The sequence below is a fragment of the Neofelis nebulosa genome, chromosome 8 (assembly GCF_028018385.1).
Source record: "Neofelis nebulosa isolate mNeoNeb1 chromosome 8, mNeoNeb1.pri, whole genome shotgun sequence".
NCBI lineage: Eukaryota > Metazoa > Chordata > Mammalia > Carnivora > Felidae > Neofelis > Neofelis nebulosa.
In genome coordinates this window covers 127,032,977-127,048,390 of record NC_080789.1, presented here as the reverse complement: position 1 = coordinate 127,048,390, position 15,414 = coordinate 127,032,977, and the positions used below count along the sequence as shown (strand labels likewise).

General features: G+C 40.6%; 1 protein-coding gene across 10 annotated transcripts in view; it reads right to left on the bottom strand.

Annotated features, from left to right (window-relative positions):
- Nucleotides 1-15,414, bottom strand: part of TRDMT1 (tRNA aspartic acid methyltransferase 1) — a 93,578-nt gene that overhangs the window by 69,382 nt on the left and 8,782 nt on the right. For 5 of the 10 annotated variants that reach the window (XM_058681812.1, XM_058681809.1, XM_058681800.1 and 2 more), the window contains exon 1: nt 4,636-6,253. The exons of 2 other annotated variants lie outside the window; for them this stretch is intronic. In XM_058681812.1, coding sequence (XP_058537795.1) covers nt 4,636-4,699 — 64 coding nt within the window. In that variant the 5' untranslated portion in view covers nt 4,700-6,253. Of the gene's footprint in view, nt 1-4,348; nt 4,495-4,635; nt 6,254-10,178; nt 10,246-15,414 lie in introns of those variants that run through there. 3 more of the 10 variants (XM_058681806.1, XM_058681808.1, XM_058681807.1) reach the window with 3 other exon arrangements.

The following is a 15,414-nucleotide window of genomic DNA, read 5'->3' as shown; positions in this document are numbered from 1 at the left end:
AAATAATGTGAAAGATATTTGTTATACTTGTGGCCATCTAGAATCTCTGCCTGTGTCTTTTATGTTTGAAAATTTTACCATATTTTGAGTCCCTTCTTTCCAAAACAGAACCCAGAACTCACTCTCCCAGCTTTCTTTGCTGGCAATGGGATCTAATGTGCACCAATCAACTGCATCCATATACAGCTTTAATTCAGAAGTAGCAATGTGAGGAAGCAAATGAAAAAAATCCATCATTTTGGTGACAGAGATGGTAGAAGCATCCACCCATCAGGGAGAAACAGTGATGACACTTCTCACACGTGGCCCCCAGCAGTATTGGGGAAAGCGGTGATGTCGGTATGAAGCTGTGTAGGAGCAAAGCCCAGAATGTTGTTTGAGAAGTGCTCCTATTCACCTAACCTCTTTGCTGGGTGTTATGTAGATTCTGTGAGCTTCCAAATGTGTGTGTGTGTATTTTTTTTTTTTTTTTTTTTTTTTTTTTTGCTTATGTTAGCTAGAGAATAGATTATGTGGTTTGTAATGAAGAGTTCTGTATTATATAAAAATTTGGGCTAAAAAAACCATGCTTTTATCAACATAATGGTAGAATGATTACCAACTCAATAATAAACTCAACAGCCAACCACAGACAACCTGTCACAAGTGTAGGACTGTGCTAGAAGCTATACAGGAACAAAAAGAAATACCAGAAGATATGGAGTAGGTAAACACATGGACATGCAGATAAAAAATAAAGTTAAATGAAACTCAGAAGATAAAGAAGTATCTACATAGTGACTGCAACAATATAAGAGCACATTGCATTTCCTTCTTAAGATGAAAATTTCAATTGAGGTATTAAAATGTCCATTGGTTTTCACACAAAACTATCATGCTGCCCAAGCAATTAAATTTATCTTTTAAAATTCAGTTATGTGGAAGCAAGTATCTGCAAATTATATAAATCATAAGGGATTAATATCCAGAATATATAAAGAACCCCTACAACAGAATAAAAAACAATCCAATTCCAAAATGGGCAAAAGCCATAAATAGACATTTCTCCAAAGAAAATACACAGATGACCAATAAACACATGGTCACTTAACTTCAGTTGTTAGAACAATCAAAATCAAAACCAGACTAGAATATCACTTCACACCCTTTAGGATAACTATTACCAAAAAAAAAATAAATTAAAAAAAAAATATATATATATATATACACACACACACATACCCATACACACACACACACAAATATATTGGAATAAGGAATCATTTTGATAGATGGAGAAATTGGAACCCCCCCCCCCACATTGCTAGTACAAATATAAAATTGTGCAGCCACTGTGGAACAGTTTGGCAGTTATTCAAAAAGTTAAACACAGAATTATCATATGCTCCAGCAATTCCACTCCTGGGTATATATTCAAAAGAACTGAAAGCAGGGAATCAGATATGTTGAAACCAATACCCATAGCAGTATTATTCACAAGAGCCAACAGGCGGAAACAACCAAGACCATCAACAGAGAAATGGATAAACAAAATGTGGTAAATGCATATAATGGAAAACTATTCGGCCATAAAAAGGAATTGAAGCACTTCTATGTTACAAGATGGATGAACCTTGAAAACATACTAAGTGAATCAGATACAAAAGGGAAGAGATGATGGGGAGTCCTTGTTTAGAGGGTACAGAGTTTCTGTTTGGGATGATGAAAAAGTTCTGGAAAGGATGGTGTTGATGTTTGCACAACACTGTGAATTTAGTTAATGCCACTGAAGTGTACACTTAAAAATGGTTAAAATGGTACCTTTTATGTTATGTGTATTTTACCACAATAAAAAAATGTTTCGATCATAAACCTTACCTAGAAATCTGAAGTTATTATTCCTCTTGTGCTTATTATTATATAAACTGTAGATTCAAGTAGTGGATTTAAACATAAAAATGGCAGCATAGCATGGTTAAGAGGTCAGGTGCAGAAACCTGGGTTACAATACTGGCTTTACCACTAACTAGTTTATTAAATCATTAACATAGAGCCTGACATGTAAAAGGTCCTTAATAAATACCGCAGTTAGCGCTCTTACCTTTGGTCTTTCTTACTGTATAAAAACCACATGGGAAACAGCAATGCATTTTATTACAAAAAAATTTCAAACTTTGGTGCATCAAACAAATGAACACCGGAATACAAACATGTGGGGAAAATATTTGCATCAGATAGGATTAAGAGTCAATACTCCTTATAGGTAGGCCTGAAACCAAAAGGTGAGAGTCCATCAAGGTGGAGACACAGCAGGAAGGCTACTTTGAATCACAGGGTCAGCCACGGAAGGCTACGCTGAAGGGGCCACATGTGAACTAAGACAGGAGACATGAAATGCAGCTGCAGCGGAAAAGTCTGGGATTAGAGTACTCTGGATAGAGACGACAGCAAAAACAAAGGCCAGAACATCACAGGAACCTGGAGGGTTTGAGGGGCCAGAGAAGGACCAGTGAGTCTGGATATGAGAAGGAAGAGGACAGTGGCACATAAGGTTGAAGACGCAGACAGAAGGCAGATCTCCAAAGCAGAGGAGAAGACGGGGCTGTGATTCTAACCTCAAAGGGAAGCCACTTAAGCAGGGAAGTGACATGATCTGATTTACTGTGCAAAAGATCATTCTCTTTTGTGGAGAAAGGGTGGAGCAGGGAAGAAAAGTAGAAGCAGGGGATCAATTGGGAAACTATTTTAATAAGGCTTACATTCAGGATGGTAGCAGTGGTAACAGAAATATGTGTACAAATTCAGGTTGCACTGGTTAATAGGAGAAAATATACTTATATTTCATTAAACAAAAAAAATGCAAGTTAAAATTATACAATTTCTCCTATCAAATTAGCAAAGGTTAAAAAATGGATATTACAATTCCTAATGAATATGTAGTTCAGGGAGGCACTTAATTTGCTATATCATCTATCCAAAAACCTTAAAAAAGATTCTCATAATTTTACTTTGTTAAGTGGCACACAGGCTCTTATTGTTAAACAAATTAATTTCACTTTTAGAAAAAACGGTTAAAGAGAAAATTAGAATTTATGCACAAGGATGTAATTGTAGCACATTTATACTTGCAAAAAATCAGGGGATAATCTTATGTTCAACCCTTGAAGAGTAGTTGAGTTACAGTTTATGATAAAGTACAAAACAAGCTTTAAAATTATGTTCATTAAGGGTTTTCAAGATAAGGGGGAAAATGCTGACATTATAAAATCTTACAAAATTAACTAAGAGAATAGATAGTTCTAGAATTTTCTCTTTTTTGAAACTTTATTCGTTCATTCGTGTTACGTGATCTCTACACCCAACATGAGGCTGGAACCCACAACCCAGAGATCAAAAGCCCTGTGCTCTTCTGACTGAGCTAGCCAAGCACCCCTAGAATTTTCTTTTGTTTTCAAGCTGGTAAATTTTGATAAGAGAAGTGAACATAGAGAGCCAGAAAATAATTGGTAAGTAATAAAAATGTAATAATCACTGACCTCATCTACAACCAAATATATATGCTCAGAAAAGTGATCATGCTCAACTCATTATATATTCTCTGTATCTTACAGTAGTCTTTTCTTGCCCTCGAAACTAAAAAAAGGAAGCAGGCAAGTTTCAGTTTTGTGGTTGTCTTAGTAATTTAAGAATAAACACGCATGCTCCAAGTCTATTTGTCACGCTGTTTCTCCGGTGCCTCGACAGTACCTGGCACAGTACAGGAGCTCAAGAATTATTTTTGAGCAAACGTCACCAAAAACGAAACCTTTCAGCTCCAACTTACCACTAAAGAAATTTAAAATCTCAAAATCGAAGACGTACATAAAAGAGAGGTACTAATAATTTATAATGCTTTGAGGGGCTACAATGTACTACGCACTATTATTAAACATTTCACTCGCCTCATCTCTGATCCTCACAAGCCTTCTCTGAAAATAGATTATTTTTCACATTTTAAAACCAGGAAACATGTTCAAAACTGTGAAGGACCTAGCCCAAGGTCACAACGAAGTTTCAACTCCGTTCTCCTGGCGCCTAAGTATCTAGACAAGACCAGCTGTTTCTTTTCAAAGGCCAGAAAGGAGCAGGTTGTGACTCAATGCCTTCTCTCCACAGTGTATTTAGGCTTCCCTAACTTCGACCTTGAACTGCAGCTATCCCTTCGAAAGTCCATCCCCTCACCGGCCAAGACCCCCAGCGACCTCCCCTCCCTCGTCTCCACTTCGTCCAGGGCAAAAGCAGCAGGTGTCCACGCCTCTAGGTGGCAGCCACACTTAGAATTGGGGACCCGCACCAGGCAGGGGCTCGCCTCTCCCCCCTTCGCGGGTACCATTTTAGTTTGAGTTTCTAGCCTGGCCTCGCGGATGAGCACTCACAAACGGAGTCCTCTGAGACGTGGGGCCCGCCCTTCAGGCATCGCTCGGGGCGGGAGGAAAGGAGTCTCCGCCCGCAGCGCCGGGCGGGGACGGCGCGCTGGGGCGGTTTCCAAGACAACCGAGCGCCCCCTCCACCTCCATTCTCCGCCCCCAGCGTCTCGCCGCTTCGCCCCTCCCCCGCACCCAGGCTGTGAGCAGCGCGGAGGGGTGAACGTAAGGAGAGGCGGGGTGTGCTCCTCACCTCTCAGCGCCTGGTGCATGCCCCCAATGCCGCTGTACAGCTCGAGGACCCGCAGGGGCTCCATCTCCACGCCGCTGCCGCCGCCTCGCAGCTAGGCCTGCCGGTTCCCCATCTCGTCCTTCCTCCGCCCGCGCTGCTCCCTCGCCTCTGGTTCCGCGGCTTTTCAGTTCCCCCTGTCCCGCAGCTGCCGCGCTCCAGAGCTTCAAGCAGCTTGGGGGGCCCGGGGGTGACAGGGGTCAGCGGGAGGACAACGGACACAAAACACTACGGCCTCCCAAGTGAATAGCAGCCTGATTTACGCTCCATCTTCCTGCCAGAGTGCATTCAGGGACTTTGGAAGAAAACACTAAGCCGGAGCTCAGTAGACGGGCGAAATCTACCTTTGCCTCAAAGTGAATTAACACAGACAGGTTAGAACCCAGAAAAACTCATTTTCCAGGCTCGCTGCTTCACTGTCACTTGGAAGCCTTAAGTGTCCAGACCTCACTAACGTTGGTTTTGTGCACGTACCACGTGCCAGGTTTTGTGGCTGTGCTGGGGTGACAGAGATAAATCAGCCTCCTCCCGCGAGCGGGTCCCAGAGTTAGTTACAAGTTCAGAATTCAGCGGCCATGCAGCAGAGAGCCCCTGTGCACACCAGGACAGAGGACGCTTGCTGTAATTGTTAGTGGGGTTCGTTGTACTTTAACGTGGAAAGTATCCTGAACAGAGGATCTGCTGTTAATATAATGCGGAAGTATTTATGTCCCTCCAAGTGCCGGGGCCTTGCTTCTCCAAGATGCTCCAGTGACCATGTCGTCAGAAGCCGGATCACAAAGTAAAACATGGCCATGTGCAAGGGAGGAAATGATCTCATGGTGTGGTGTCATATTGTTCCCATTACCACCACACGTTAACTTTTGTTAGGAAAAATTGGGGAGTGCCACTTGTAATAAGTTAAGAACTGATTTGTTAGAAACTTTGCAAGTGCCCCAATGTAATGTTATAAACAAAAGTATGACTACCCTATCTAATTATGGAACTGCTCCATTCTGATGTTTCCTATGAAACTTTTTCATTGTAAATGTGTATTGGCCTTTAAATGTTTTTGTTGGTCACTTATTTCAGATACGACGGTTGGCAGAAAGACAGCAGAGAACAGAATCTTAGCCCTGGCATTGGCAATAACTGATTATGTGACTTTGCACTGAGCCTGGTTTCCCCATCTACAAAATAAAAGGGAAGGAAGCAGGAGAAATGGGTGCTGAGGGCCCTGCAGCTCTAAGATTCTAAGCCTGAATTAGTTTTTGAGAAAGTGAGTCCCCTTTTGGCCACATGTCAATTATCTGCTCAAATTGAAATTATCCAAAAGACATTTTTTAAATCTGGTGTAAACAAATGTACTCTTTTTTTTTTAATTTTTAAAAAATATTTATTTTTCAGAGAGAGAAAGAGTATGTGAGTGGGGAAGGGGCAGAGAGAGGGGAAGACACAGAATCTGAAGCAGGCACCAGGCTCTGAGCTCTCAGCACAGAGCCCAACGCAGAGCTGGAACTTGTGAACGGCAAGATCATGACCTCACCCGAAGTCAGATGCTTAACCGACTGAGCCCTGTGTTCAGGCGCCCCTCAACAAAGGTACTCTTGGGGCGCCTGGGTGGCTCAGTTGGTTAAGTGTCCGACTTCGGCTCAGGTCATGATCTCGCAGTTTGTGAGTTCGAGCCCCGCGTCGGGCTCTGTGCTGACAGCTCAGAGCCTGGAGCCTGCTTCAGATTCTGTGTCTCCCTCTCTCTCTGCCCCTCCCCCACTCACACTCTGTCTCTCTCTCCTTCAAAAATAAATAAACATTAAAAAAAAAAAATTAAAAAAAAAAAAGTACTCTTAAGCCAACTTAATTTATGGAAATCATATATACACAGTAACATAATAAATATAATGCATGAAACAAACTTTTCTAGTATTTGTTACATAATATTAGTACAATAAACATATCAGCACCTATAAAGGGAGCTATGTAGTCACAATGATTTATATACGGTCAACAACCAAAATGTTACACAAACCTAAAATCTGTTTAGCATGGGTACTATAAATCAAAATAAATATGACAACGATCTTACCCTGTAGGGGAGAGACAGGCCAAAACTATGTGGACGAGTTCGTGGAAAATGCCAATCTCCTGAGAGGGAGGGAGGTAGACCCCCATTCCCACACAGGCTGATTACAAACTGTTCACGCTGATCCTTAAGGGTCTTCACAATACAGCCCCCGACTTATGTTTCTTTCTTAACTCTGTTTTCTCTCCTTCTTCAGCTCTGCTGCAAACTGGAACAGTGGGCATTCCCCAAACATCCTTCGTGTCTCAGTTTCCCCACTCGTGTTCCTTGCTCATGTTCTTTATGTTGCCCAGAAAGGCTAGCCTTCTTCTCCAAATTCTCTGTCAAACAGATTCTTCCTTCTAGAATCCTAGGCTAGAAACCCCGATGTGTTTGGTTCCCTGATCCATACCTTGCCAGCGTTCTGAAATAGAGATCCTACCTGTTCCTATCGTGAAATCTTTTCAATTCTTTCCAACCCAGTTTCTGCCTGATCCACCACATCTGGATACATGGTATTTCCTCTCTAAAGCATATCACGTGTGATAATCATTTCAAGACTGAAAACGTTCACCATAATCATAATGTGCAACCATCTCCATGGAGACAACTATAGATGTTAGATCCCCTCAGATTACGTATGCATTCATGTCCAAACCCTGGCACAAGTTGTGTGAGGTGAGGGTGCCACAATCAGGAGTAGTTCAGGAGGAGGATAGGATGGGGAGCACAGAGAAAATGAGGATACACATTGATGACTCTTTCCCAAAGCAAACTACAAATGTTCTTAAAGGAGAAAAACAGCTTTCTAATCCTATAGTTTCCCATAAAGTTATCCTCAGTGACATGTCCCACAGAGCTTATATTCTAATTACAGAAGCTCGACACACTTTCTGACAATACAAATATCAAAAATCAAACTTGAGGACATTCAGTGTTGTTTTCCCTCAAAACACACAAAATACACTTGAAAAAAAAAAAAAGCCAAAATGCTAGTTAACACCTGGCACAAAGGAAGCATATCAGAAATAATTAAGGAGCACAATATAACACTAAGACTATGTTAAAAAAATAACAGCATATCTCAGTTATTTAAGAGCTCATCGTATAACTTAAAATCTATCATATTTTGTTCTTCCTCTCCTGCCTGTCATTCCCGTGAACATTAATATCCAACAGAACTAAGACAGTCCGCCAAATGTTTAAAATACTTTTGGCAATCATCTTTGAGTTTCATGATCCAGGCCATTCTTTATTCCCCAGTGAAACGTGATGTGGATTCTTACGCAGCCTGGCCGAAAGGAGAGAATACCCTGTTTATGCAAATGTGAACGATGAATACATTACATTCTGGTTTCACCCAGCAAAAAGAATGGTCTTTATGAATTGCATGGAAAATAAAAAAAAAGTAGTCATGTGGGAGTAAATTGGCAATAAATGTCCTCAAGAGAGGAAATTGTATTCAGAAGGGATCTGAATCAGAAAGGCCCTGAGAATTCATCTTCCACGTGCAACCTCCTGCTTATTCAAGAAGGCCTTTACATCACAGTACCCATGCGCCAGCATTAGGCCTCAGCTGTGAGCTGTTCCTGAGGGGCACGGCATACTTCGCAGAGGGAGACGTTTGAAGTGAAGGCCTTAAATTAGTAGAACATCCTTGTTTATAGTCACCTAAAATCTATTCTTTCTGCACTGATTTTGAAGACCTGTCCCTCTTCAATAATGAGAGCCAAAGAGCGTAAACAGGAATCGTAGATCTGCTGCTTCCTAGCTATGCAACTTTGGGCGAGTCACTTACCCTCTCTGAGCCTAAGCACATGTCTAAAATATGTACAAATAGGACATGTGGTGGCTGCGAGGGCTAGAGGAGAATCTGAAGCGCGTAGCCCAATGCCTAGCACAACATAAAAGTGTGTTTCATAAACAGCATCTATCGGATGACGTCGTCTAAGTGATGCATTCTCGGTCCCTTGAACTGTGTCCAACAGTGTGATCCTGACCCCTGCAATTGCTCATCCCCCAATTGGGTGATGCCGGTTTTAGGAGCCACAACTGAACAAGGTCACATCAGCACGCTGCAGAGAGGTGCTTATGGCCACAGACCTCTCAGGGCCCTAAGTGGGGGTTGTGGATGGCGGCTAGGAATGGTCTGGCTTGGAGAAGTATGGATGCGAGGCTGGAAGTCTTCAAGCCAGAGGCATGACCGAGGGGGTGTGGAGCCTAGGAGCGCTGGAAGTCAGTAGACAGCAGCACACATGACTGTCTCGCTCTGAACTCCCACCAAGACCCAGGCAGCTTGAGAGGTAAGTCTACAGGTCTGGCAATCTTAGGGGAAAATTGTTAGTGACCTCACCCAGGATGCATCAGATACATGAGTTGCTGAGACTGGGGGTGGAGTAAGGGGAGACCCAGTAATACCATCCGATCACTTACTGACTTTTATGTGCCAAGCACTGAAGAAATAGTTAGCTTAAGATGGTTTTAAATGGAAAAACCTCTAACCTATTTCCAGCCATTAAAGTGCCAATAATAAAAACAACTTCGTGCCTTCTGTCCCCTGAACATAAGACTATTTTACCAATTGTATTGACCCTCCAGAACCACACTGTCCAATAGGGTAACCGCCAGCCACATTTGCTGATTGAAGTTTAAATTAGCTTAATTAATATTGAAAACTTAGTTTATTAGTCACGCTAGGCATGTTCCAAGTATTTAATAGCCACATGTGGCTGATGGCTACAGTACTGCTCAGCCAAGAGAGAACACTTCCATCATCACAGAAAGTTTTATTGGAGAGAGTTGCTTGAAAGTCAGTCTCGTGAAGTCATGACCTTAACAGGTAGCCCATCAATAAATGAACAATGTTGAAGTGTGCAGCAAGTGCTTAATTATTGTACTATGAACACTGATTTAAAATAATTCCCCCAAGGGGCGCCTGGGGTGGCTCAGTTGGTTAAGGGTCTGACTTTGGCTCAGGTTCATGGGTTTGAGCCCCGCATTGGGCTCTGTGCTGACAGCTCAGAGCCTGGAGCCTGCTTCAGATTCTGTGTCTCCCTCTCTCTCTGTCCCTCCCCTGCTCATGCTGTGTGTGTGTGTGTGTGTGTGTGTGTGTCTCAAAAATAAACATTTAAAAAAATAGAAAATAAATTAAAAATTAATAAATAAAATAAGTGCCCTAAACCATAAGAGACTCTTAAATACAGAGAACGAACTGAGGGTTGATGGGGGTGAGTGGGGGGGGACGGGGAAAATGGGAGATGGGCATTGAGGAGGGCACTTGTTGGGATGAGCACTGGGTGTTGTACGTAAGTGATGAATCATGGGAATCTACTCCCGAAGCCAAGACTACACTGTATACACTGTATATTAGCTAACGTGACAATAAATTATTCAAAAAATCACAAAATAATTCAATTCAATTCAGTTCAATTAAAAAGTGTCCTAAAGATATAGAGGAAAAGGAACTCACACGATAGCAAACCTTGTAACCAAATATTTCAGTTCTTCCTCTGATGTCCATTCACCTTGTTCACAAACTGTCACAAAAGAAAAGAGGCAGGAAACAACAGGTGTGTTATTTCAATGACATGATGAACTTCCAAGAGAAAAAGAACAGATGGAAAATGATGAACTTCACGGTGTCTTGAAGGAATAGTACTTTTCTTTTATGAAGTGTACTCTAGGGACTTCCAGTTGTAAATACTATCTTATGCTTACCTCAGAAAAAGGAAGAGAATAAATGTGGTTTTCTTAATCAGAATCATGAGGAAATGTAATTCTAGATTTTTCTGCTGAAAAGCATAGAAACCATGCAGTTGGCCCTATAGCTTACCATCTCAAAGTACTCGGTCACAGATTTTTGACACAGATTTTTCTCTTTCAGATTATATCTGAAATGTCTAATTTAAAAATGTTTGGCAATAAATGTTAAAGATTATATTTTGGTTACATTAAAGATAGGGGGATTCTCTATCTTTAAAACTGCTCTCCTACACCCATGGAAATTTAGAGCCGGAAGAAATCTTTAGGACTATTTGCCAGTGTTTTTCCAACTATGTTTAGATGTAGAACCTTTTCTTCGAACAAAATTTCCCCTAGGATCAGGCACAGAGGGTGTGTTCACACACACACACACACACACACACACACACACGGATGCACACAGCTGTTGTGTTGTTAAAGCATGGGTAGTAGGGGCCCAGAAGGACTCCAGATCACCTCCCCTACCCTCACCCACCCCTGCAGCTGCCTCTAAGTGACCCCATATGACCCTGATTTCACCCAGTCTTCATCTGACCTCCAGAAAGTTGAGGTCACTTGCCCAAGCCCACGACAACAGGGAATCTGTTATTTGGGTTTCCTTCAGAGGTCTTTCTAGGGCCAGCTATATCACAAGTTAGTACAGAAGATACTCAGAAGGCTCAGCTGTCCCACGCCTGCTGGGCCTCCACCCCCAGAAGGAAAGCCAAGGATCCAAACTAAAGCAGCCCTGATTCCCAGAATACACTGCTTCCTGAGAACAGGTTGGCCTGAGGAATGAAGGCAAATTTGAGATCCATGAAGGTTACCTTAACTGATAGGGCAATGCGGTTTATAAAGATTAAACAAAAAGGTTAATTCTGCTTCACAAAAGAGAGACAACCTCAAAGACACATGACTAAAATGTATAATAGATTCTGGGCCCAGTTATTTCTACAAAGACACCTTGATGCAGTGCAAGGAACATGGTCCTTAGAATAAATGAGTCAATATGAATCCTACCTCTAATACTTTCTTCATTTATGTAACAAGGGTAATATTTGCTAGCAAGGTAATGTCTGTATTTAATCAATAATTAATCAACACAGGTAAAGAGAGACAGTGAGAGAGAGAGAACCTCAGTAACGTGCCTAGAACAATGAATACCGGTTTCCTTCCCTCTCTGAACAACTGTGTCATAACGTAAGTTACATTTCATTCTTTTCTAACAATTACACACAGAGAACTGTTTTCCTGGTTGGTATGCTTTCAAAAAGGGTATATTACCAAGATACTAATTTGCATTTTCTCTACAAGATGTCTTTCCTTATTGTTTTCTATGATAGCCTTTGTTATGTCAGGCAGGAAAACAAGACTCATGATGGGAATAGAAGAGATAAAAATGAAAGAGAGCTATTCGTACTTTGCTCCTTTACTCTGCTAATTCATCAAACCTTCAGAACTGTTTGAAGTAACCAAATCCCCCTAACCAGATCCAGCAAGGCCAGGAAGAGGAAAGCATGTATGCACATCCCACATTCACCACACATACACACACGCTCTATAAAATGCTTCATTCTTCTTCACAGCCTTTTTATTTTTCAATTGCTACTGTTGTCAATACTGACAAATTAAAATCCAGATCCAGAGAAAAATCATACAAAAGCATTTTTCACCTTACCCTTGCTAGTCAGGTACTAGTTTAGATACACGACAGTATCACTTGGGATCATTATCACACAATCCATTAGAGATAAAAATAAGCAAAATATAATAACATTATTACTAGGTCTATTCACTCCATAAGAAAAAAAAAAACCCTCAACTTTGTATTTACTTAAAACTGTTAAAACTGATCTTACAGCCTTTCAAAGTCACTTCAGTAAACCTGATACAACATAAGTACCACTTAACCCCAAACTTTCTATTCATGCTGGAATGCCCCAGAAGCCATTAACCCTTCTATTACAGGTTACGCTGACTCCCGAAGATCAAGATTGAGTGTTCCATTTCCATCTAAGGTAATTACTGCGAAGTTAAAATATAGTACAAGTCCCAAAGGGATTTGCTCTATGTTTAGTCATTCAGAGAATACAGAGTGACCAAAATAGACTATATTTTAGTGGATGGCAAAGTATGCTTTAATAATAGGATAGTATCCATCATACACATTCACACAGGCCTGTAAGTTTCAAAGAACTTTATGAATGTTTAAAATGCTCATAAATCCGTCTAGACCCTATCCGTTTTCTTTTTGAATATTCAGGTGTTTTTTTTTTTAACAAAGAATCTAAAGAAGAAAACATGTGATTTGCTGAACGTCCCATAAATCAATATTCCCCAGATGAACAGATTTATTTACAAATCACCAAAGTGCTTTTTTTTTTTACAGAAATCAGAAGATAGCATTAATTTTTTTAAAAAATCTAGAAGATATCAAAGGGAATGAAAGAAGACAGCTGGTATATATTTTGAGGGGGAAAAATCACATTAGGAGTTAAAAATCATTCTGGTTAGGAAAAAATGTCAGGAATCTGCAGGGCCCATCTTTTTTTACTCCTTTCACTTTATGGCTCAATCCTACAATAGGGTGGGAAAAGAATGAAACCAAGAGCAGTATTTATGCACCCTTATAGAGCTCACAGTTTGAAAACCCAAAAGCTTCAGACCTCAGTTCAGTCCCATTACCTGTTCCCTATAGAGGTGAGACATAATTATTTGGAAAACAAATTTTTGTTTATCACCCAAAGTGAAAGAGACCTAATAAGCATACATCAGAAATGCCCAGAGTATTGAAAGCCCAATCCAACTATAAGAGAATAATTCTTTCTCTTTTTGCACTACTAATAAAATATTTACGCCCATCACACGTAATCTGGAAAACAGGAAAATATATGAAAAAAGAAAATTTAAAAAACTACAAGACATAACTATGGCCAACACTTTAGTATTTCTCTCTCTAGTCTTTGCACTAATTATGTTTTACCAAAATCATAATCTTACTGCATTTGTGTTTTTTTAATGTTTTTTCATGTTTATTTTATTTTGAGAGAGAGAGAGAGAGCATGAGCAAGGGAGGGGCAGAGAGAGAAAGAGGGAGACACAGAATCTGAAGTAGACTCCAGGCTTTGAGCTGTCAGCACAGAGCCTGATGCGGGGCTCAAACTCACAGACTGTGAGATCATGACCTGAGCCGAAGTCGGATGCTTAACCGACTGAGCCACCCAGGCGCCCCTGCATTTGTGTTTTATACCTTGTTTTTTTTTTCATCTAACATTTTATCATGACCAGTTCTCCATTTTGATCGAAGAGATGTATCATTCTTTCACATGTTATCTTTAGTTTTTCCCGAATTTTCTAAATAGTGCATGCTAATTTGGAGGGGTAAAGCAAATCACAAAAGTAAAAGGAGGAAAAAGACATACCCTTCTAAAAAAAAACCTTGATTTAATCCCTACCCCTAAAAAACAACCACTTTTAAACTGTTCCCTGGGTATCTTTCCTTCCTTGTTTCTGTAGTCCATAAACAACCATAATTTGTGTTCCTAGTCTGTCAGTATTGAACATTTAAGAGGATTCAGTTTTTTGCTACCATGAACAGTACATGAATATTCTTGCATATAAATATTCAAATGCTCTGATATTTTCATCAGCTAGAGTCTAGAGGGGGGGTCACAGGTGAAAGTCATAATTATTACGTAAGTTCTTGATGCATATTGTCAAAACTCATTTCCAGAACGATTAGAGTCCAAACTCCCATCAGCAGTGACTGAGAACATTCACCTCCTACATCCACATGAACAAGTGATGTCATTTTAAACCTTTGTCTATCTTGTAGGCCAACAATTAGGGTGTCATTTTTATTTTCCCTTTTTTTGGTTAACATCGAGGATGAATTATCACATCTTTATGGGGCATCTGTAATTTTTTATTTTGTCAATTATTTTTCACATTTGTCCTTTTGCTTCTGGGATGATAGGAGACTCTTATTGAATTACCACAATTTTATTTTTGTTGTTATAAAGCCGTCAACCACGTGTATTGTAAAAACACTTCCCCGTTCATCAGTTTCCATTGAATTTGGATTGTAATATTTTATGACACAGAAGTATTACATTTTCTGCCATCAAATATACATAGTTTTCCTTTGTGACTTATCCTATGTCTCTGTATGTGCTTCTCTTCCTTACGTTTCATTTTTTAAAATCCATTTTGATATGGGGTGCAAGGTGAGGTTTTAAACCTAACTTTCCCGCAAATATCTAGTTTTCCCTTCCCTGGTGGTGCGTAACACTTCCTCTTTCCTCTTTCACACACTATATTCTAAGGTCGTATCATCCCCACGGGGCCTCACTCTTCTTGGGATGCGTCTGCTATTCTGGCTGGCGAACCACACTTGCAATTACTGGAACTTTGTCGTACATTATCACACCTAGTAGGAAGTTCCACAATGCCTCTCCTTTTGCAAACCTTTCTTAGCTATTCCTTCTTGTTCTAACATCATTTTGGTATCCCCTCGAGATTTGTTACCAGTTACCCTCCCAGCTCTTTTTGGTGGCAGAGTGGCAGAAATAGGATCCCAGGCGCTAGGGGAACACATTAGATGTTCCCCACACAACTTCTGGCTAAAAGGAGTGTGATACAAGCGGCAGTCTAAACCCTTTCAGCTTCACAGGGGAGCTTTTTAGAGTCTCCAGTTCATCTTGAGGCTTCCAACTTATTTTTATTGTATTTTTTTAAGTAAGCTCTATGCCCAAGGTGGGGCTTGAACTCATGACTCCCAAGATCAAGAGTTGCTTTCTCTACTGACTGAGCCAGCCAGGTGCCCCTTAATGCTTCCAATTTATTAAAACCTTTCTCAACCTTGTTAACATACACACACACACACACACACACACACTTTGCTTTGTCTAATGTACAGCTCCTCTCAGCTCACCATCTTTGTATCAACTTTGATACACCATACA